Source organism: Delphinapterus leucas, chromosome 9 (genome assembly GCF_059928025.1).
Source record: "Delphinapterus leucas isolate spDelLeu-1000000601 "Yukka" chromosome 9, BTC_Dleu_Yukka2, whole genome shotgun sequence".
Taxonomy (NCBI): domain Eukaryota; kingdom Metazoa; phylum Chordata; class Mammalia; order Artiodactyla; family Monodontidae; genus Delphinapterus; species Delphinapterus leucas.
In genome coordinates this window covers 19,588,699-19,610,533 of record NC_143137.1, presented here as the reverse complement: position 1 = coordinate 19,610,533, position 21,835 = coordinate 19,588,699, and the positions used below count along the sequence as shown (strand labels likewise).

Sequence of the window (21,835 nt, the reverse complement as noted above, 5' to 3'; positions counted from 1 at the left end):
TTGTTCTCTTTCTATGCACACTTGTCATTGTAACTTTTCCCATTTTCCTTTATAAAAATCGTATCACATAGACTTGTTAAAAAAAAGTCATCAAAGAGAAACATTGTCCAAAAATCCTGTTTCCCAAAATACTGTTTTTGTTTTTAAGGTTTTTGTGTGGATCCTGTCCCGGTACCTACAGGGCTTAACGGTTGTAATTATAACAAAGTTAACACTTTTTTTAGCATAACAAAAGAATATAAATATCTTTGTATGAATATTTTTAAAGTGGTAGAAAATTACAGAGAAGGAAATATAAATTACTCATATTCACCCAGAATTAACCATCGTTAATATAACTTTGCTTTCAGCTTTTAAAAATCATTGCATTATTATAAAAATAGTACATACTCATTATAAAGTATTCAAACAATGGAAATGCAGAAGAATGTGAAGATGAAAGTAAAAAATATTTTTCCAAACTTTATCCTCCATAAGTTACCATCATTGATATTATGTGAGCCTAATTTTAGATCTCTCTCTGTGTGTGTCTCTCTCTCTGTATGAGATGTTGGATGGATAGATAGAAATATTTTAAAAGATAAATATGGGATCTTACTCTGTGTGCTAAACTTAACACGATAACTTAATGTCGCCGTTTTTAAGGTATACATACATATAGTAAAGTGCACACATATTAAGTATATGGCTTAATGAATTTTTGCCTGTGTAACCATTACTCGTGTCAAGATAGAGAACACTTCCAGCATCGCTGTCAATTTTTTTCCAGTTCAGTTTTTTTGTAAGGATATCCTGTGGTTCCAACACCATTTGTTTAAATTTCACTGAATTTCTTTGGCACCTCTGTCAAAAATCAGGTGGCCAGTGTGGAGCTATCAATATTTCTTGACTCTCTAGTGTGTTCAATTCATCTGTTTATCTTAATGACAATTCTACACAGTCTTGATTACTGCTTTTATAAATCTTGGAGACAGTGTAAGTCTTCCAACTCTGTTCTACTTTTTCAAAGTTTTTTTGGCCATTCTAGGTCCTTTGCATTTCCATATCAACTTTAGAATTAGCTAATCAATTTCTAGAATAAAACCCGCTGGGATGTTGGTTGGGATTGCATTGAATGTCCTGATTAATATGGGATAATTGACGTCTTAACAATATGAGTTTTCCGATCCATGAACAGGGTATCTCTCTCCACTTAACTCCTCTCAGCAATTTTTTTGTAGATTTCAATGTGTAAGTCCACATATTGTTTGTCAGATTTACCTTTAAGTAGTTTAAGACACTTCAAGTTGTCCCACAGCTCACTGAACGCTGATGTTCTCCCCCTGCCCCCTTTTATTTTTTTGATTTTTTTTCTTGGTGGGTTTTTATTTTTTGGTATGGTTTCTGTTGCTGTGTGTTAAAGTTCACTAATTTTTTCTGCAGTTCCTAATCTGCTGTTAATTCCATGTAATGTAATTTTTATTAGATTGTGGTTTTGCTCTCTAAGAAGTTTGATTTGGGTATTTAAAAAATATCTTCAGTCTTTCCTAAAGCTTCTTGAACATATGGAATACAGGTGTTATAACTGTTTAAATGTTCTTTGCTAATTTTATCATCTGTTGTCATTTTGGGGTTAGTTTTGGTTGATTAATTCCCCCTCCCCCGCCCCCCACCCCTGTGTGCCTTGCCACTTTTTGGATGCTAGATTTTGTGAATTTTACCTTGTTGGGTACTGATATTGGATATCTTTGTTTTCCTATAAATATTCTTGAGCATTGTTCTGGGATGTGGTTGTTACTTGGAAACAGTGTGGCCCTTTAAGGTCCTGTTTTAAATTTTGCTAATTGGGAGCAGAGCAACATTAGTTTAGGGCCATTTTGTCTCAGTACTATGGCAAAATCCTTCTGAGTACTCCACCCAGTGCTCTGTGAGTGATGAGATTTTTCACTTTGGCTGTGTGTGATTTCAGATAATTGGTCTCGCAGTGCTTTCAGGTGCTTCTTTTTGTGGCCTTGAGTAGTTTTCTACCACGCGTGCTCAGGGGAAGACTCCAGGGAGCTCCTCCACAGATCGCCAGGGTGCTTTGGGTAGCTCTCTCCTCTCCGGGACTCTGCTCTGCAAATTCGAACAGCTTTCATGTCCAAGGTTTTGAAACCCGTTCTGTTTGTTGTTTCAGATGGGAGGGTAAATCTATTTCCTGTTATTTAATCCATTCCAGCAGTAGAAGTCTATCAGTGCTTCATATTTTAAAAAATATCTCAGGATATTAATCGTCATGGGTCAAATTTTGGGTTGCCTATGCTCAGAGAGGAAGAATAAGGTAACCAGATGTGCTACATGAAGTTGTGGCGCGAAGGTGAGCTAGGTATCTCAGCGCTGATGGTCTTTCTGATTTTGCAGTATTTTAGAGTATTTAATGAAACAGTTCATTTCGTATAGTACTTTTTCAGGAACTTTTCCTCCAGAACTCTTAGAAATGCCTAGGAACTAGTTTGCATCTGTTTTTATGTACTTATTTTAAAAAATGTAGTTCTTATTTATGCCTGTGATGGTATTGTTTATTGAGGTCTAGTGTGGCTGGTAAATGGGTTTTCTTTGGGTGACATAGTACTTAGACTCTTTCTGTTGGTTGTTGTTTTGTTTTTGTTTGCGTTGGGACGCTTGCAACCTGTGCTGGCCTTTTGCAGTTTGCAGTGGTGAGCTCTGCTTCTCTATTGTCTTTTTTTGTTTGTTTGTTTGTTTTTTGCGGTACGCGGGCCTCTCACTGCCGTGGCTTCTCCCGTTGCAGAGCACAGGCTCCGGACGCGCAGGACCAGCGGCCACGGCTCACGGGCCCAGCCGCTACACGGCATGTGGGATCCTCCCGGACCGGGACACGAACCCGTGTCCCCTGCATCGGCAGGCTGACTCTCAACCACTGCGCCACCAGGGAAGCCACCTATTGTCTTTATTTATTTATTTATGGCTGCGTTGGGTCTTCGTTGCTGTGCACGGGCTTCTCATTGCGGCGGCTTCTGTTGTTGCGGAGCACGGGCTCTAGGCGTGCGGGCTTCAGTAGCTGTGGCTCCAAGGCTCTAGGGCACAGACTCAGTAGTTGTGGTGCACGGGCTTAGTTGCTCTGCGGCATGTGGGATCTTCCCGGACCAGGGCTCAAACCCGTGTCTCCTGCATTGGCAGGCGGATTCTTTTTTTTTTTTTTTTTTTTTCGGACAGGCGGATTCTTAACCACTGCGCAACCGGGGAAGCCCTACCCTATTGTCTTATACTCTGCTGCTCCATACGTTTTTGTTAACTGCTTTCAAGCTATGAAATGAGTTATGACCTTGGTCTTCATGGTAGCCAGTCCTTTGTGGTTTTCACCTTGAAAAACACTGAGACTCACCATTTAACAGGAAGTTATAAGGGAGAATTCTCGTGTATCATTTGACATTGTAAGAAAAATAAGTATTTCAAGATCCTTAGAAACTTTTCTGACTTTCATTTATTCTTTTAAAAGTTTTTATAAAGCCTTTGCAAAAAATACCGTGGCACATAATTCAGGTGTTTTTCTGTTGGAAACTTGGTGCCTTATTGTGCTGAATATTACTGGAGACATTATTTTGTACTCAAAATGTCAGTTGAGAGCTTGTTAGAAATGCAGACTCTTAGGCGCCACCTGAACCACCTAACCTGAATCTGCTGTTTAACAAGAGTCTCAGGTGAGTCTAATAAATGTTAGTTTGAGTAGCCCTTAGGACATAATTTGGGAAAATACAAGAAACCAAGTAGCATTGTTAGCTTGTTTTTAGCTGAGATAATGGTATGGCCATTTTTCTTTTTAAAAAGTACTCTTCTTGCGCTTCCCTGGTGGCGCAGTGGTTGAGTCCGCCTGCCGATGCAGCGGGCACGGGTTCGTGCCCTGGTCTGGGAAGATTCTACATGCCGCCGAGTGGCTGGGCCTGTTAGCCATGGCTGCTGAGCCTGCATGTCCGGAGCCTGTGCTCTGCAACGGGAGAGGCCACAGCTGTGAGAGGCCCGTGTACCGCATTAAAAAAAAAAAAAAAAAAAGTACTCTTCTTAACAGATAAATACTGAAATACATACCAGTAAAAATTATATCACTTCTGGGATTTGCTGCAAAATAAGAAGAAGATTGGAGTCAGTGAGAGTATAGATGAAACAAGATGGGAATGTGTTGATAATTGTTGAAGCTGGGTTTATTCAATGAGTCTCTTAATTTTTGTGTTTGAAAATTACCATAAAAATTTCACATGTGTATGTATGTTTATAATATATGTATATGCTGGGGAGAGGGAAGGTGGTGGGAATGACAAGGTTCTGTAGGTTAATAAATTGCAGAAATGCTGCATAATATATTCCTCTTCTATCCACCCCGCTCCTACCCAGACAACCTCCCGCCCAGAGGTACCTTGTACATTAACATATTAAAGTCTCCTGAAAATGACTGTTGTTAGGAAACCTTCAATTTGTGTAACCCAGAATTTCCAAAATAGCCTATTACCACATAATGTCTATTAATATCTTATAAGACACTGTTTCTGAGGAACTCTCTAGAAACTCCTCATTAGGAAATAGCATACACGTTTAAAATGATCGAATGCTGTAATGCGTTGTAGTAACTAACATTCCCCAGGAGGTGAAAAATGAGATGACTGAAAACGGTGCTTTAAGGACATGGGGCTTAAAATGGGAGTGAAAGAGAGGTAGAGTTTGGTTCGGTAAGGGTGGGGGAGATTTTAAGTTGACTTTGTCAACCCTAGACTGTTGTATGCTTTTGGTAGAGGTGATTTTACTTAATTTTGGCAATGGCCTTCTCTGTTGGCTACAAGATTTATACTTTTGGTCGCCACAAGTGTTTTATATAACCGAGTTAATTGAAATATAGAAAAACTGCATGTGTCAGGTGTAGTAATTGGCCCTAAGCACTGTCTGAAGGAAGATGCCAGTGAAATTTTCAATTGACTTTAAAGCAAAAATTGTTTACTGTCACTTGATATTAAGTGAATCTCTTTGTAGTGAATTAGGGGATGTTATTTTTATGCATCAGAAAACTTTTTCAGAGGGACTTGTCATTATGAATCACTATCAATTGGGATGGGATTCGCTATCAATTGGGATGGGATTATCTTGTATTTTGTGGGATCTAATAAGACATAATTCAGAAACAAGCAATTGCAATGTCTAATTGAATGTAATAAAATCTGATTTAAAAGTGTAATGTAGATTTGGTTATGCTTTGAGTGAAGCCATATCTTATGTGATTATATAGTGATACACATCTATTTAATGTGTAATTTTTTTTTTTTTACAAAACTCAGAGTTATGAGTTTTTATAGTTCATTGGAAGCCTTTGTAGACTATTCTTCTTATACAAAGGGGTCTGCTTCATTTAATAGGCTTTGAAGACCACTTCTCAACTTGTTTGGTTAGGGTTCATAGTGTAGTAAACTCTTTTCCTCTTTTTCAGTTTGTACTTTCACACTACTCGGAACTGTATTTAGTGTCCCTCCTGACATAATAGGTATATTGTTACTGTCAGGCATTTCTTAGGATGGCTGTTACATATTTTCGAAGAAAAGAAAATCTGACTCACACTGAAATAATGGTTAAGTGGATCTAATAGTGTAACCTAATATCTTCTAGTTGAAAGCAGTTTGGAAAAGAAAATAGAATTCACGTTTTCAAGAATCATGTCAGCTCTAGACTCTTTTTTTCTTGTGTTGGGATCAATAACAAAAAGGAATACTATGTTCTAGAAAGATCAGTAAGTTAATTGTTCATTTTCGTCCTACTTGGAGTGAGGTTCAGAAACTAGTTAACCCTTGAATATTTGTTGAGAGTTTAAAAATACCCAGTTTGGGCCTTATGATAATATGTTAGAATATGTTGTAAAGATGACTCCTTCTGCTTTTTCCATTATGCAATTTAAAAAATTCATAAGAATTGTCCTAAAAAGAGAGAAGGTGGTACTGATTGAGGGATTCAGGTGCTTGATGAGTAAAAAGTGCAGGGGCTCAGTGACATCTAGTTTATCTGCTAAGGGGCCCACTTTGAGTACTTCCCAGAATGGGGATCACTGAGGAGGTTTGATTCTTACTGTAGATTTTGATCTATAGAGCTGTAGCTTCCTGGTAAGTGATTTCTGGATATGTGGAGCCTTGTAATTAGTGTCTCTAAGTTGCTTGAAGTGGTTTCCATTAATTGTTTAATCTTTATCATTCCTGGAGGAGAGGTCACTGGATGCTAACAAGGAATGCCCTTAGAAGACAATTAAGTGTATTAACTGTTTTCAGAAAGCCTGACTTAAGGCTGATTATTCTGCAGGTGTTATCAAAATTCAGGTGTATTATGTTAAATATTTCTTATAGCAGGTTAATTCGTTATCTGAGACTCTATCAGGCAGGTAACTCTTCTTGGGGAAGAATCTGTGTTGCTGTGGTTAAGGGGGGGATTACTGATAACATCTGCCTTGAGATTTTACCCAACCAGAATAACGCCTCCTGTGTTTTATAGGGTGGTGTATTAGTCTGCTCAGGCTGCCATAACAAAATGCCATAGACTGGGTGACTTAAACAACAGATTTTCTCACAGCTTTGGAGGCTAGAAGTCTAAGATCACGGTCTTGTACCGTCAGGGTTGGTGTCTGGTGAGGCCTCACTTCTTGGCTGGTAGATGGCCACCTTCTCGTGTTTCCTCAGATGGCCCTTCCTCTGAGTGTGTGGGGAGGGACAGGGCTCTCGTGTCTCTTCCTCTTTTTAGAAGGACACCAATTCCATCGCATTAACGCCCTGCCTGTATGACCTCACTTAATCTTTTTTTTTTTTTGCGGTACACGGGCCTCTCACTGTTGTGGCCTCTCCTGTTGCAGAGCACAGGCTCCGGACGCGCAGGCTCAGCGGCCATGGCTCACGGGCCCAGCCGCTCCACGGCATGTAGGATCTTCCCGGGCCAGGGCACGAACCTGTGTCCCCTGCATCGGCAGGCGGACTCTCAACCACTGCGCCACCAGGGAAGCCCCTCACTTAATCTTTATTACCTCTCTTCTAGGCCCTGCCTCCAAATACAGTCACGTTGGGGATTAGGGATTCAACATATGAATTTTGTGGTGGTAGGTGGTGTGTGTGTCACAATTCAGCCCATAACATATGGTACTCTGGGCACTCTTATTTGTTAAAATACCCTAAAATGCTTCCAGAGTGACAGTCTGGCAGTCTTGAGGCTCAGGCAAGAGCCCTGGTCAGGCTAATTTTTCACAACTGATTGTCAGTCTTACTACATGCTTTTCTGTCTTACAATGTTTAACAGTCCTCTATTAGCCCTCCAATACTGAATACTTGGACTGTGGACTCTCTTCAGAGAATTTCTGTCTGGTCAGCTTGAACTATCAAAAGGCTTGCTCAGAGGAGGTAGTTAATGAAACATGATTTGTTCCATTTAGTCCTTTAAATTCCCTAAATTCTATTCTTAGATTAAAATCATTGGAAAGCTTAATACTTTGGACTATATTCAGAGTCTTTGAAAATCTCTTAGGTCCGAGTTGTGTTTTAATGTTACGTTCTTGAAGGGACTTATAAGAAATGGCCATGTAAAATTTATTACTTTGTTTTTAGAAGGTTGTTGAGGACATTGGTCACTATATTGTGTAATGTCTTCTTGTTTTATTTTTATTTAAAAAAATTTTTATTTATTTTGGGCTGTGTTGGGTCTTCGTTGCTGCACGCAGGCTTTCTCCAGTTGCTGCACGTGGGGGCTACTCTTCGTTGTGGTGTGTGGGCTTCTCACTGCGGTGGCTTCTTGTTGTGGGGTGCAGGCTCTAGGCACACAGGCCTCAGTAGTTGTGGCTCTCAGGCTCTAGAGCTTAGGCTCAGTAGTTGTGGTGCACGGGCTTAGTTGCTCCGTGGCATGTGGGATCTTCCCGGACCAGGGCTCGAACCTGTGTCCCCTGCATTGGCAGGTGGATTCTTAACTGCTGTGCCACCAGGGAAGTCCATGTCTTCCTGTTTTAAGTGAAAGTTTTTTTTTGTTTTTAGAATTTAGTACTAGTTTAGAGTTTGCTTGCTTAGAGCAATTGGAATCTGTCTTTTTGAGAATGGGAATTATATATAATTGGCTAGGGTTTTCTTTTTGCATCGGCTACTAGGAACCCCAAAGTTAAATTGGCTCATTTCATACATGCTACGTTTGTCCGTATGACCTGTGTACCTGTGTTTTACATTTATATGGCATTGTTGTCCTGCTTATCTTCAACTAGTTCCTCTTTCTCATTTGTATTGTCCACATTCTTGTATATACAAACCATCTCAGATCTTTTTTGGAAAGAACTGAGATAGAATTGAAATGAAACTTGCAAGTAAATATTGTTACTCATTATTCACCATTAACTGTTGGTTGAAAGCTGCCATTCTTTTCTTTGGTGCTAACTCCCAGGTGACTTCAGAGAACACTTTGAGAGTAGAAGCCCGCAAAGCTGTCCTGATGTGGCTCCCGGCTTCCTCTCTGACCTCGTCTCCTATCATTGTCATCCTTCCTCCCTTCTCTAAAGCCACATTGACTTCTTGACCATTCCTTGTTCCTTGAACAGGCCAAACATGTCCTACTTCAGGGCCTGTGTGTCTTCTGTTGTCTCTGGGATCAGTTTACCCAGGTAGTGCCAGATGCAACCCCCCCCCCCACCCCGGCTTTCTAAAAAGCTCTGTTCAAATGGCATCTTGATCTGAGAAACCATTCCTGGCCTTCTTGTGTAAAAGAGTCTCCCTTCCCCCTACCCTGCCTTCGTTTTTCCATAGCTGCTCCGTCACTCTCCCGGCCTCCACGTGTTGTATGCCTGCTTTCCCCCACTAGACCAGGGTGTGAGCTTCATGAGGGAGGGATTGGTTTATATTCACAGCTGTGTCCCTAGCCACTTACAGCTATGCCTGCTAAGTTGTAGGTGTGTCATAACTATTTGTTCAATGACTAAATGGACTAAATAGGGTCAATGTAGCTATTGCTTGTCCTCTCCTATAGATTTTTGAACTGACATTTATTTGTGTGAGATAGTCTAGTTGCAGTTGTTCCTTAAGGCAGGTGACTACCCTCCATGACCTCTTCAGGTCCTGCATCTTGCTGCTGCTCATTATTTAGCTTTATCTAAGCTCTTAATATACCAGGCACCATAAGAATATAGAGAAAAGGTCTGATCTCAGTTTATAAATATCCTCAGGAATTTTCCACTGGGGGAGGCTTTAGGGGATTTGGGCTAACAATGTTGTGATTCACAAATGATTGATTTTGTTCCTCATAACGTGTCAGCCCACGCATTGAGGGCACCTTATATTTTACAGAGCACATTCACACACTTCTCCAATCCTCACGATAACCTGGTGAGGCAGGTTCTCTTACCTTGTCTGTTTGACAAGGAAAGAAACAGGCCCAGACATGTTAAGTGACTTGCCCAAGGTCAAAGAGCTTGAAAGTTGCAGACGCCTCATGTTTGACACTGGTCAGAAGCAAGACACTTCTGCTGTATTCCTAATGGTAGTATTCTAGATTTGTTTTTTTCATCGTATTCTGCCTTTGACTGGAGGTTATTGTTTCTCTTGAGTGATAGGTTACCTTTGGGTGACTAACCCTGTTTTCATAGGTGTGCTTTTTCTTTTATTTGATCTTGCTTTTGTCTTTTTTAAAGAGTAATATCGACCTGTGTGTACTTTCTCCTGTCTGGACTCCATTACTCTATTAAGTCCAAAGTGAAAGCAAAATTGTTCCATAGAAGGAGCCAGTTAACAGTGACTAGTTATTTTCCTTTCAAAACACTTGACCGGCTACACTGAAATACAGAAGCTGGTATCAAAAAGGAAACTGACAAATTTCATTTTAGACCTGCAGGTATTTCCCCTGGGTTTTTATGCTTGTTTATAGGGCTTTCTTGGAGCTGGTGGTTGTAAATTCACTAGAACCATTTAACGGTATGTGTTCCTACGAGGTGTTGTTAACAATAGCTTAGCATGGGTACCGTGGTCCTTTTAGTCCACTGGGTAAATAAATTCCTTCCTGGGATTAATTAGTCATGGTTAGTGATGTAATTCATCATGCAAATGCCAGAGCTGTCTTAGTGAAAAATTCTTAGTGATCCAGAGACGTCTGTGTCCAGCGTAACTGGAATCTACGCTTTTATGTTCATCCATGAACTTGACAATAGTTTGTAAAGCATAATGATTTTGAGATAGGAATGGAAAAAGCTCTAAAGAATGATTCAGTAACTTGAAGGCATCTTGGGATGGCAACTTCAAATAGTTTCTCCTCTGCTCCATGTCTTCTTTTAGCTCATGCTTTTTAAACCTTCTTGTCCAGATTCAAGACTGTTACTACTGAAAAAGCGGCCAAGTGCTCTGTTGACATCTCTAGCTGTTCACTCCTCTCTTGACATGTGGGCTGTAGTTTGATTAGGCTGCAGTCCTGCAGCTCAGGAGCTGAAGGCAGGAAAGGAGGTTTCACAGCATGTATGAGTGGAAAGGGCATGGGTTTTGGCGTCAAGTATACTTAGCTTTAATTTCATTTTTGATGTTAGCTGTGTGCAACTTTACCTCTCTGTTCCTTTGATTCTTGATCTGTAAAAAGGTGGTGATACTACCTCACCAGACCATTTTGAGAGTCACCTTAAACTATGTGTACAAAATAACTACTGCATTGTTTGGTGTATAATAGACACTCCGTAATTTATATCCTGTGCCTCACTTTTGATTTTCTTTTCCCAAAATGTGGGACACAGGAATGCATGTAAACTTGTGCATTTAGTTTTAAAATCTCCCAAGTAGAGGATGAGAGCTAGATTGTCTGTATTTACAGTCAAAGGGATCTTGGATCATTTTTGGACTCAACATTTACAAAAAAAATGCTGTGTAGTTTTAGGTTACATGATTAGAAATAGAATGCCTATATTATGGGATATAAAACCTCTTTCTGTTTGGATGGTCACACCACATTAGACGTATGTTGTGTCAGTTCTGAGTACCACATCTTGAGGCAGGATAGGGGAACCTTTTAAGAACCAGACTCTCCAGGCTTGAGGCCTGGCTCTGCTACTTAAAAGTTCAGTGCTTCAAACGCACAACTCAGTCTGCATTTGTAAGAAGAGGGGGGACAATGGCACCTACTCCACAGGTGTTGTCTGGAATAAATTATTATATATAAACCACTTAGATTAATGTAGTAAGTCCTATGTGAGTGTTACCCATTTTCAAGGGAACTTCAGAAGAAAGTTACAAGGCTGGTGGGCTGCCATGTTGTGGAAGAAACAGATGAGGAAATTGGAGGTGCTGAAGGTGAGAAAAAAACTATTGAGAGTCCTTTACCATTTAAAGAGAGACCTTATGAAAGAGGGAATAGACTTATTTTATGTTGCTGAAAAAGGTGGAACTAGGATCAATGGGTAGAAATTACAAAGAGGCTGATTTTGCTTTATGTTAATGAAAGACCTTGTAACAAGTAGAGCAGTTCAAAATTGCAGTGAATGGCTTATTGGGCCAGTGAGGTTTCCCTTGCACAGAGGCTAGAAGGCCTAGGAGAAGTTCCTGACTTGGCTGGCGGGGTGAGCTAGACGACAAACGTTCTCTTCTACCCTGCTCTCAGTTCAGGTCAAGTGACTTGCTTAAAGTAGGATAATCCTACACTGAATTTTGCTGCGTTTTGGTAGCGTGTGTGGGAACTTTCTCCCTAGAGTTAGTCTGCTTTTATGGTCTATCATTCATTCATTGTACAGATATTTATTGCGGGAGGCATTGTATTTCTGGTCTCACTTTGCAGAAAAGAAAACAGGTTGGAAATGAATCTTTGTTTATGGTCTACTATTGCTTGACACCATGCAGTCCCCGGAGGAACCCAGTGAATTAGGTTTCATTTTTGTAGGGAGACGATTCTCCTTGGGAAGGTTGTGTTTCTGAAGTTCTTGTGAGCAAAGTACGGGTGCCCTTTGTTTTAGACTGTCAAGGATGTTTGTTTGACATGTTTGGAAGATACAGATAACCTTTCCAGAGCAAAGGGCAGGCATGTTTACTGCCTTTAAGTAGGCATGTTTAAGCTCAGGGTTCCTCTCCAGCAACTCAGCATGTGTAGGCATCCATTTGGGCCCATCCTTCCAACGCCCATGGGACTTGGGGGCAGGGGGCCTGCTACAAATATGCTGATGCTCGTGTTACTTGCTGTGCTCTGACTAATAAAGTCCTGAGCTTCTGACCCACCCGGGAGTTTTGTGACTTCCCCCAACATCTGTGAAACTGCGGCAGGCTAACTTGTTAGCTTCTCAGTAGGATAAAATCTCAGACTTTGCATTTCTTGACAGTGTGGAGGAGTGAAGTGGGAGGTCAAATCTCATGCCTCTCCTATAAAAAGGGAGAGGGAGGGGACTTTCCTGGTGGTGCAGTGGTTAAGAATCCGCCTGCCAGTACAGGGGACACGGGTTCGAGCCCTGATCTGGGAAGATCCCACATGCTGCGGAGCAACTGAGCCCGTGCGCCACAACTACTGAGCCTGAGCTCTAGAGTCCTCGAGCCACAACTACTGAGCCCAAGTGCCACAACTACTGAGCCCGCGCCCGAGTGCCTAGAGCCCATGCTCTGCAGCAAGAGAAGCCACAGCAATGAGAAGCTGCACACTGCAACGAAGAGTAGCTCCTTCTTGCCACAACTAGAGAAAGCCGCGTGCAGCGACGAGAACCCAACACAGCCAAAAATAAATAATAAATAAATTTATAAAAAAAAAAAGGGAGAGGGAGGATAACCACAGGACCCACTCCAGTGGGCTGTTCTGAGGATTAAACATACTTTCTATAAAATGTGCAGCCTCTAGATATTAGTGGCTATTTTTGTGGCCTTCCTTTTCTCTAATTAAAAAAAAAACTTTAATGGTTTTGTCCTCTCAGAGTTCTCCTATGTAAGTATATTTGACTAAAGGCAAAATGTCATTCAGCCCAGTTTACATCAAGAGGATGAATTTCAAATGTGGGGCAAACATGGCACAGGCTGTTTCCTTACATAAATATTTTCTCTGAAAGTGAAAATAGGAGCTAAAACCCCCTATAGGCCCATCTTTCTCATCTTCATTTTAGTAACCCTTTCTGTTTTCTAAGTAATTTCTTATGCCATGGTAATGTGTTACAGTGACCACTGATGCCCGAGAAGGTGTCCTCTCTCTCAGCCTGACATCTTCCTTGATGGTAATTCTACTAGTTAATGTAAAGAATGTGAAATGCTTGGCATGTTTCCTTCCACAAACGGTGGTGGGGAGGAAATCATGCAAAGCGTCATAAAGATGGCAAAGTGATCCAGTGTAGCTTTGAAAAGTCTGTGGCCATTTGCTGTGAAAGGGGGGAAATAATAGTTCAATATCTGGGAACTCTTCCCTTTGGGACACTTGATAAATTGAAGGCATTTTTGGACTGTGCTTTACTTTAGATTAACAGCCTGGAAGGTTTCAGATTTAAAGAGCAAAGTTATATATCACAGAAACAACAGGATGATATACATAGCCACCCTGTAGCCAAATACTGCAAGTAGTATATTGGTAGCTCTCTCTTTGAAACCAAATTCCCCCTAAGTTCTCTACTCTGACTTACTTTATTAGTCGAATGCTTGTGTGGTATTTTCTACCTGAAAGTAAGCTTGGAGGTAGTCTGGTGTAGGCTTACCAGTTGACAGAGGAGGACACAGGATCTAGCATGGTAAAGCCTTCCTTCAAGTCTTGGGGTTTCCAGTGTGTTGCCTGGAGTGTTTCCTGTAGCCCTCACAGACTTCGCCTTTTCCTTCCTTCCATTTCTATCCCTCCTGCTCCCCATTTCATGCTGGGCCCCATCTCTTGACATCCCTAACACACTTGCAAACTTCTTTTTTGAGGTTAGATTGAAGTCAGAGACTGGCCTGCTGAATCGCTCTCTAAATTGGAAGATAAGTTTTATATATTATGTGACTCATGAATTAAGATCTTTCACTCTAAATGACATTTTGGAGAAGACTGTTGTACAGTGTTTTGCTTGCAAAAATCTGGAAGGGGATATGTGACTGATTCGCTGACAGACCATCTCTGAAAGCAGTTCTAATGATGGACTTATAATTGATTGCATCCATCATTGAGAGCCTAAACTACCCCCTCCCTAAATTAAAAAAGATAAATGAAATAAAGCATGCTGAATGTATAGCTGACAAATCTGAGGGAATTTAATGAAACTAAATTACCGCAGCCAACAGATAAGAGAAAAAGGTTTCTTTGTTACTGATTATAACACTAAATTAAAAAAAAATTATCCAAGAAGGATAAAAGAGGAAACAAGATCTGTGGTTCATGTATCAAACTAAGTTATTGAAAGATTTTTAATAAGTGTATCTATCTCATTCCCTGCTTATTGTTTATTCGTATCAATCTTGTTAGTGCTGTTGGAAGAATAGTAAATGCAGGAACTGCCTTGTAGTATAGCTGATATTGCTGTCTGTTGTAGTGGGTTTTAGAATGACTGTGACCTTATTTCCAGGCCGCTGGGGGGCTCTGTACTAAATTCATGTCATTTGAATGAGCTATTTGGAAGGCGGTTCCTCAGTGTAGAAGCAATTTTATAGTAAGTATGCTTTGGGTTATATATAAAAGAAGACCAAGCGAAAGCGACTTAAACAATGGATATTTATTATCTCCCCTAACAGGGAGTCCCTCGGTAAGGCAGCTGTGGGTTGGCTGCTTTAGTGGCCCAATGATGTAATGGCAGTAGCTTGGCATTTCTCTTGGCTTCCCCTTCCAGGATTATAGTATGGCTAATGTATGATTATCTTAGTTTTGTACGACAGTACCCGGTGTTGGGAAAAGGGACCTGCTTCCTGTTAACCTTCTTGCAAGAAAACTACTCCTAGGGGCTTCCCTGGTGGCACAGTGGTTAAGAATCGCCTGCCAATGCAGGGAACACAGGTTCGAGCCCTGCTCCGGGAAGATCCCACATGCCGTGGAGCACCTGGGCCTGTGTGCCACAACTACTGAGCCTGCGCTGTAGATAGAGCCCACGAGCCACAACTACTGAGCCCGCGAGCCACAACTACTGAGCCCGTGAGCCACAACTACTGAGCCTGCACGCCTAGAGCCCATGCTCTGCAACGAAGAGTAGCCCCCGCTTGCCGCAACTAGAGAAAGCTTGTTTGCTGCAACAAAGACCCAAAGTAGCCAAAAATAATAAATAAATAAATAAATAAAATATCATTTTATAAAAAGAAAAAGAAAACTACTCCTAGAAGTCCTTAGGTCTCATTGGCCAGACTTGTCACTGGTAAGGGGAATGCAAGTACTTGAATTCACTCCAACAAATCAAGACCTACCCAGGTTCTTGCAGAGCTCATGCTGCCTGTTACCTGATTATGCCAAGGGGAAAAGTGAAGAGAAAGACTCCTTGGATTGGCAACCAATAAATCCATTTAGATAGGCTGCTGGATTTTACTGTGCAGGCGGTTTCATATTTTCTCTTAGTAACTTGTTTCATTTCCTAGTTAGTGAGGTGAATGTGCTCTCATTGACTAACTCATCCTTCGTCTACTTTTGGGTTTTAAGTTTGCCTCAGCTTGATATATTCTGTCTTTACCAGGACCCTGTCTACCAGTGATGATGTTGAAGACAGAGAAAATGAGAAGGGGCGTCTTGAAGAAGCCTATGAGAAGTGTGATCGTGACCTGGATGAATTGATCGTGCAGCACTACACAGAATTGACGACAGCCATTCGCACATACCAGAGCATCACAGAGCGCATCACCAACTCCCGAAACAAAATAAAGCAGGTAAGCCTCCATCCTTCTAATATCTGGTGATTGTTGCATCTACCATTAGTCTAGGTGTTATAGCTTGGAGGTGCCCTGGTAGTGGTAACAGCCTTAACGAGTGATTCATACTGATGCTTTGCAGGAGTTTTGCAGGTTTCTGGAAAGCCAGAATGCAGAGCATCACAGAGGGCATCTGGACTTGCTTCTTTTCTCCCTTAAGTCTGATCCTTGGCTTCTGCCATTACTTTTCTTTTTTTAAAAATAAATTTATTTATTTATTTATTTTGGCTGCGTTGGGTCTTCCTTGCTGTGTGCAGGCTTTCTCTAGTTGCAGTCAGTGGGGCCTACTCTTTGTGGTGGTGCGCGGGCTTCTCATTGCGGTGGCTTTTCTTGTTGCAGAGCATGGACTAGGTGTGTGGGCTCAGTAGTTGTGGCACACGGGCTCAGTAGTTGTGGCTCGTGGGGTCTAGAGTGCCGGTTCAGTAGTTTTGGCACAGAGGCTTAGTTGCTCTGTGGCATGTGGGATCTTCCCGGACCAGGGATAGAACCCACGTCCCCTGTGTTGGCAGGTGGATTCTTAACCGCTGCTCTACCAGGGAAGTCCCTCTGCCATTACTTTTCATTGCAGTGTGAAATGGCACAGAGGAGATGGCCTCAACTTGGGGAAGCCTAAAAGGGGAGCTGTTTTAAGACTCTAGGGCCTTTTATTGTTAGAGGCTCTCGTTATAATGTATTAAATGTATTTATTGTGCTCATGTCACACATTGTGTGTGTGTATTGCTGTAGCAGTTGAAAATAAAAAAAATTTTTGGTTTTGAGTATGTCACCCCATTTGAAGTTGGTTGTGATTTCTCTGCAGTCATTGTACATTCTTGGTGGTTTTTGAGAAGAAAATCTAACTCACAAATTATTTAAATGTAAATACTTATGAATACTGAAGTTCTTGAATGTTATTCTTTAGTAGTGACAAGCATGCACTAATTTTTATTTTGTAATTGTCTTTCATATTTTGGAGCTGTTTTTCTTTCACTCTTTTTCTTTCTCCCTTCTCTCTTCCTCTCCTTCTTCCCTCTTCTTGGTTCCTTTCTTCTTCTTTTTTTTTTTATTGGGGTATAGTTGTATTACAATGTTGTTTTAGTTTCTACTGTACAGCGAAGTGGAGTTCCTTGTGCTATACAGCAGGTTCTTATTAGTTATCTATTTTATACTTATGGGTGTATATATGTCAATCCCAATCTCCCAGTTCATCCCACCACTACCTACCCATACCGCTTTCCCACCTTGGTGTCCATACATTTGTTCTCTACATCTGTGTCTCTATTTCTGGTTTGCAAGGCAGAAATTGGTTCCTTTCTTCTTTCCTTCCTTCCCTCCCTCCCTCCCCACTTCCTTCTGTGGTTGGTCTTTGAAAAACTTTTGGTTCCTGGGTGCCACATCTTTAGTTCTTAAAGGATAAAGTGGGTTCATAAGGGGTATTTTTAATATTTGGCCAAGGGATGAACTGATCAAATAAAGGTTATATACTGTCACATCATAGTTATGTGGTTCTTGGCTATGTATTTTGAGGGTCACTCCTTTAATACCTTGTATTACTGCTCTCTGATAAATAACAATTGGTCCCACTTACTGAGCACTGATTCCTTGCCAGGCAGATTATGTCTGTTCCCCACTCAACAAATTTAGGATTTGAACTCTGGTCTCCCTGCTCTGAGGTCCTTGATGCTGGTTTTCAGACATCTTTTAATGGAGTAGCCCCCCGTTTCTTTGTACATGAGATATTTTGCAGAACCCCAACATACCAGTTGCCTCTTGTTTGCTATTGGGCTGAGAGATGCAGAGCCTCATGCTGGCTCCCCTCCTTAGCGCTCAGCAGCTGACCTTCAAGCACCTCTGTGGCCAGAGGGCTGCATAGACCATTTGAAGTGCGCTGCCCTGTGCTATTTGATTGGTTCGGGAATTCTCTGGATGTACCTGCCCAGTGGTGGCTGTGCCTGTGGTCTCCTCACATGTTTTCTTCCCTGCCTTCTAGACCTTATGATTTGGTAATAGGTACCTAAATGATTCTTCTAAGAATGCTGTTATATGTGAGTTTCAGCCTTGAAGAGTACAGTTCCACAATCAGGTTCTTAACCTTTTTTGAAGCAATGTGGTGACCGCTTTACATTTTAAAATTAACTGGGCATTTTCAAAAGGAATTCTATAATTCTTAGCCTTTACAAGTGGTGAGTTCATCCTGTGGATTTATCGGTGAAACTAGGTAAAGCTATAGATCAGTAGCTCTAGATTTAAAGTGAACCGTAGTCCATTTTGACCCAATATACTAAGGTCAAGAGGGGTCAGAAAGTGAATCTGTAAAGCTGCTGACCTTCTGGCTTTGCCTCGGGTAATCACACAGTAAGCGTGAAGGACCTCTTGGTGTTGGTGTTTTCTAATGAGTGTGCTTGACTGGAAGGACTTTGTCCTAATCTCAAGGGAGGCACTGCTGTGGTCTCTGCCTTGACTCCCTATCACTCTGAGTCAATAGTATCTTTGCCCAAACAAAGAGTGTTTGCTGGTACTGAAAAGGAGAGTCTCATCTTGATTATTTCACGTTTGTTTTAGTAGCCAGTCTTTTCACTGTCCTCCTCATTTTCAAGTATGCTGGAGTTCTGAGCAAAAGGAAACAACAGAAAAATTTTTTTTATTGTATCAGACAGTTGTCAAGAAAGTAAATGTCACATAACTCAGTATTATGAACTAGCCTCAATATTGGCAAGAGAAAAATAAAGGGCTAAATGTCTTTTCAAGAAAGCCTTTGATAGTTGATACGTGGGAGAAGACAATTTTGGGGAAAAATGAAAGGGAATTTGTTTTTATTGTATAATTTGACAGTTTTGTACTGTGAAAGTCTGTTTCTTATCACCAAGGAAACACTGATGTTTCCTCACTAATCTTTGCCTGTCAGTTTTGGTTTTTAATTGCACTTTAGATTGTATACAGCATAAAGGTATGTATATTTTTAAAGTAAAAATGGGGATGATTCAGTAATCATTGGTTTACATTATTTCAGAGCCAAGCAAGATGTTGAGAATGTGTGAATCTGAGTTGACATTTTCTTTCTGCTCTCTGCCAAAAGAATGGAACGAGGATTCACTCAATAAATATTTGTTGAGTGCCAGCTATGTGCTGGTGGTGGTTTCGATACTGAAATATGTTTTAGATTTCCATGTAGTGGAAAATACCAGTCCCTGTCCTCATGGGGCTTACATGCTAGTGGGAAGACACAGGAAAACAAATAGATGATATTTAGCAACATTGATTTAGTCTCTATATTAAGTGTTTGTTTTGTGCTGAGCAGCGGTCTAGGTCCTGGGGTATAGAAGTGAGTAAAACAGACAAAAATTCCTGTCCTCGTGGAGTTTACATTCTAGTCAAGAAAGGCAGGCTATCAATTAGTAAGAGGGTATAACAGATGGTAAGAAACGCTGTGCTTAAAATAAAATTTAAAAAAGCTAGGAAGGAGAATAGGGAGTTGCTGTTTTGAACAGAGTGGTCAGGGAAGGCTTCACTGAGGTTATATTCAAGCCAACACTAGAAGAAGGTGAGGGAGAGTCCGGAAAAGCACCCCAGGAAGAAGGAATAGCAGGTACAGAAAGCTCCTCAAGCAAGAACATGATTGGAATTTGGGGGAGCAGCAAGGTTGGAGCTGGAGCACAGTGAGAAGTGGGGAGAGTGGCAGAGGGAGACGAGAGTGCTGGTGGGTGAGGTGTGGCAGAGTGGGTCAGGTCACGTGGGGTCTTGATCGCTGTAAGGACTTTGATTTTAACTCTGGGTGTGTGGAAATCACTGTAAGTTTTGAGCACAAGAGCGGCACGATGTGTCTAACATGTTAAAAGGGCCACTCTAGCTGCTATACTGAGAAGAGATTTTAGCGGGGGCCAAGGCAGATGAAGATGTTCACATTCATGCTTTGTTACCTTTTAAAGCTTGAGAACACGGAACTGTTTACATTTCCCATCTTGGCATTTCTTTCATTTATGGATTCTTGTTGGTAGAATCTCTGTCCTTGAGGATAATATGAGCTGACAGATAGATCTGACTCTTCTTTGATGCTCCAAACTTCTTTATATCAGGCAAGTCCACATGGAATTTTTTTGAGATTAAATGTGCAAATAAAATACCATGTATGATTGATCAGGTCACTTATGTGGATAAGTAAAATAGTTGGGCTGTCTTATTACTGTTGAGTACAAGTGAGATGTTACTGCATTAGAAAACCTCAGAATTTATAGGTTCTACCAGTGTCTGTCATAATGACTGTTATAGCAGCACCAGAATGGATGAATGTGAATGGATATGAGTTGGGAACTTGGGCCGTATGCTTGTTGGTAGTATTTGAATTTGAGTGTTTCTTCCATCCTGTATTAAGTAGATGAGATGATGCCAGATTTCTTTAAAGATACTAAGTATCCATCTAATGGTTATCATAGAAGCAGGTAAACTGAAGGGGAAACACAGATACTTGTCTCTGTTGTGATGTGCGCACAAACACTTTACATTTCGCCCCAGTTTCGGCTGTTCTGTTGGTGCTTGATCGAGCTCCTAACTCATTTTTCTTGCCTGTAATTGGAAATAACCATATGTGATTGTTCAAGTGAAGTTGTTAGGGCTTGATCATTGAGTAATGTAACATTCATTACTTAACATTTAACTAAAATAATTTTGTGACCTTTTTATATGAAAGTATATGTTGTGAGGTAGAATTAGAATGAAGAATAACCTTAATTGATATAAAAAAGTAAGTCACAGTAGGACAACATGGTTTTGGTAGGAAGTTATTTAAGCCCAGACATAAAATCCCAGCTGCTTGTATGAGAAAGGGAAAAAAGCCTAGAAATGGACATGCTAAACTGTGGGCAAGAATGAGATATCATCATTTAAAATCTAGGCAGTGGTGCGGATCATTAATGCGGTCACAAGAACTACAAGGCAGTCTTTTCATTAAGTTTAACTGTGTCTGTATTTGTGTTCTGTATCCAGACTCTGCAACTCAAAAGGATAGTATTGCCTTTGGAAAAGGTTGAGTGAAGCTTCTCAGAATTTAAGACCTTAAAATGGAAGCTGAAAACCTAAGGAGCAAAAAGCATGAGAAATAGAAGTTTGAGGGTAATTAAAAAATGATCTTTAGTTCTAAAGGGCTTTTAAACAGAGCACTGAGTGGTGTTTCTAAAGTTCATTTGTTCTAAGCACTTTCTATTAAGACTATGGGAAAAAATGGCTTGGACATGTGTTAGGAGGATACCCATGAAAATGCTTATATGTGGATTTGTTTTTACTACAAATAAGAGAAAATATGATACTCTATACTTTTAGAAGTAAGAATAACGTTGATTGTTTCATTAATTTTCATCCCTTGCTTCTGAGGAACTTTACAGGATATTTCTAGTCTACAGTATCAATGAGGTGCTTGCACATTTGTTGTATTTTATTACAGATAACATGCACACTCAAAGGCATTCCCCTCCTCCCCTAATACTTCATCCAAGTTCAATGCTTTTCTGATTTTATGACTTAAAAGTTAGGGCCTCCACCACCTCCCCTGTGCCTCCATCAGCATCCTCCTCTGTCACATGTCCCAACGTGTTGTTCAGAGGCCCCAGTTCATTTCCTCCTCTCTTGATCTTTCTCAAGGCAGGGTTGCAAAAATCTCTATCTCTGCTTTCTGTGTCATCTCACATATCCATTCACAATGACCTCTTGGGCCCTGTGTTCCTTATTTTCTCTTTTTCTAATAGTCTCTAATTAAAGTGATTTAGTTCTTGTTTATTGAAACTGAAATTCTTGTTTTAGGTAATTTGGAGCAAATGAAGTTACTAGAGTTCTAAGGAAGCAAAGGAAACTTGTGTTTGAGGAAGGATTTCTTTACTTGGGTTTTGATGTCATGATTTGAAAAGCTTGACTCTTCATGGATTTATTTAAGGAAGAAACAGAGTAACAGAATTTTTGAATCTTAACTATCCTGATTAAATTAGAATGGAATTAAAATGCTGTCACCACGTTTCTAAAAGAACAGGCCTTTGAGAAATAAACATTTAGGTGGAATATGGTACCTTTCT

General features: G+C 40.7%; 1 protein-coding gene across 2 annotated transcripts in view; it reads left to right on the top strand.

Annotated features, from left to right (window-relative positions):
* The window catches only part of EXOC4 (exocyst complex component 4), an 823,589-nt gene that overhangs the window by 4,760 nt on the left and 796,994 nt on the right, over positions 1 to 21,835 (top strand). For both annotated transcript variants that reach the window (XM_022580733.3, XM_089917005.1), the window contains exon 2: positions 15,569 to 15,758. In XM_022580733.3, the coding sequence (XP_022436441.1) occupies positions 15,569 to 15,758 (190 nt within the window). The remainder of the gene's footprint in view (positions 1 to 15,568; positions 15,759 to 21,835) is intronic.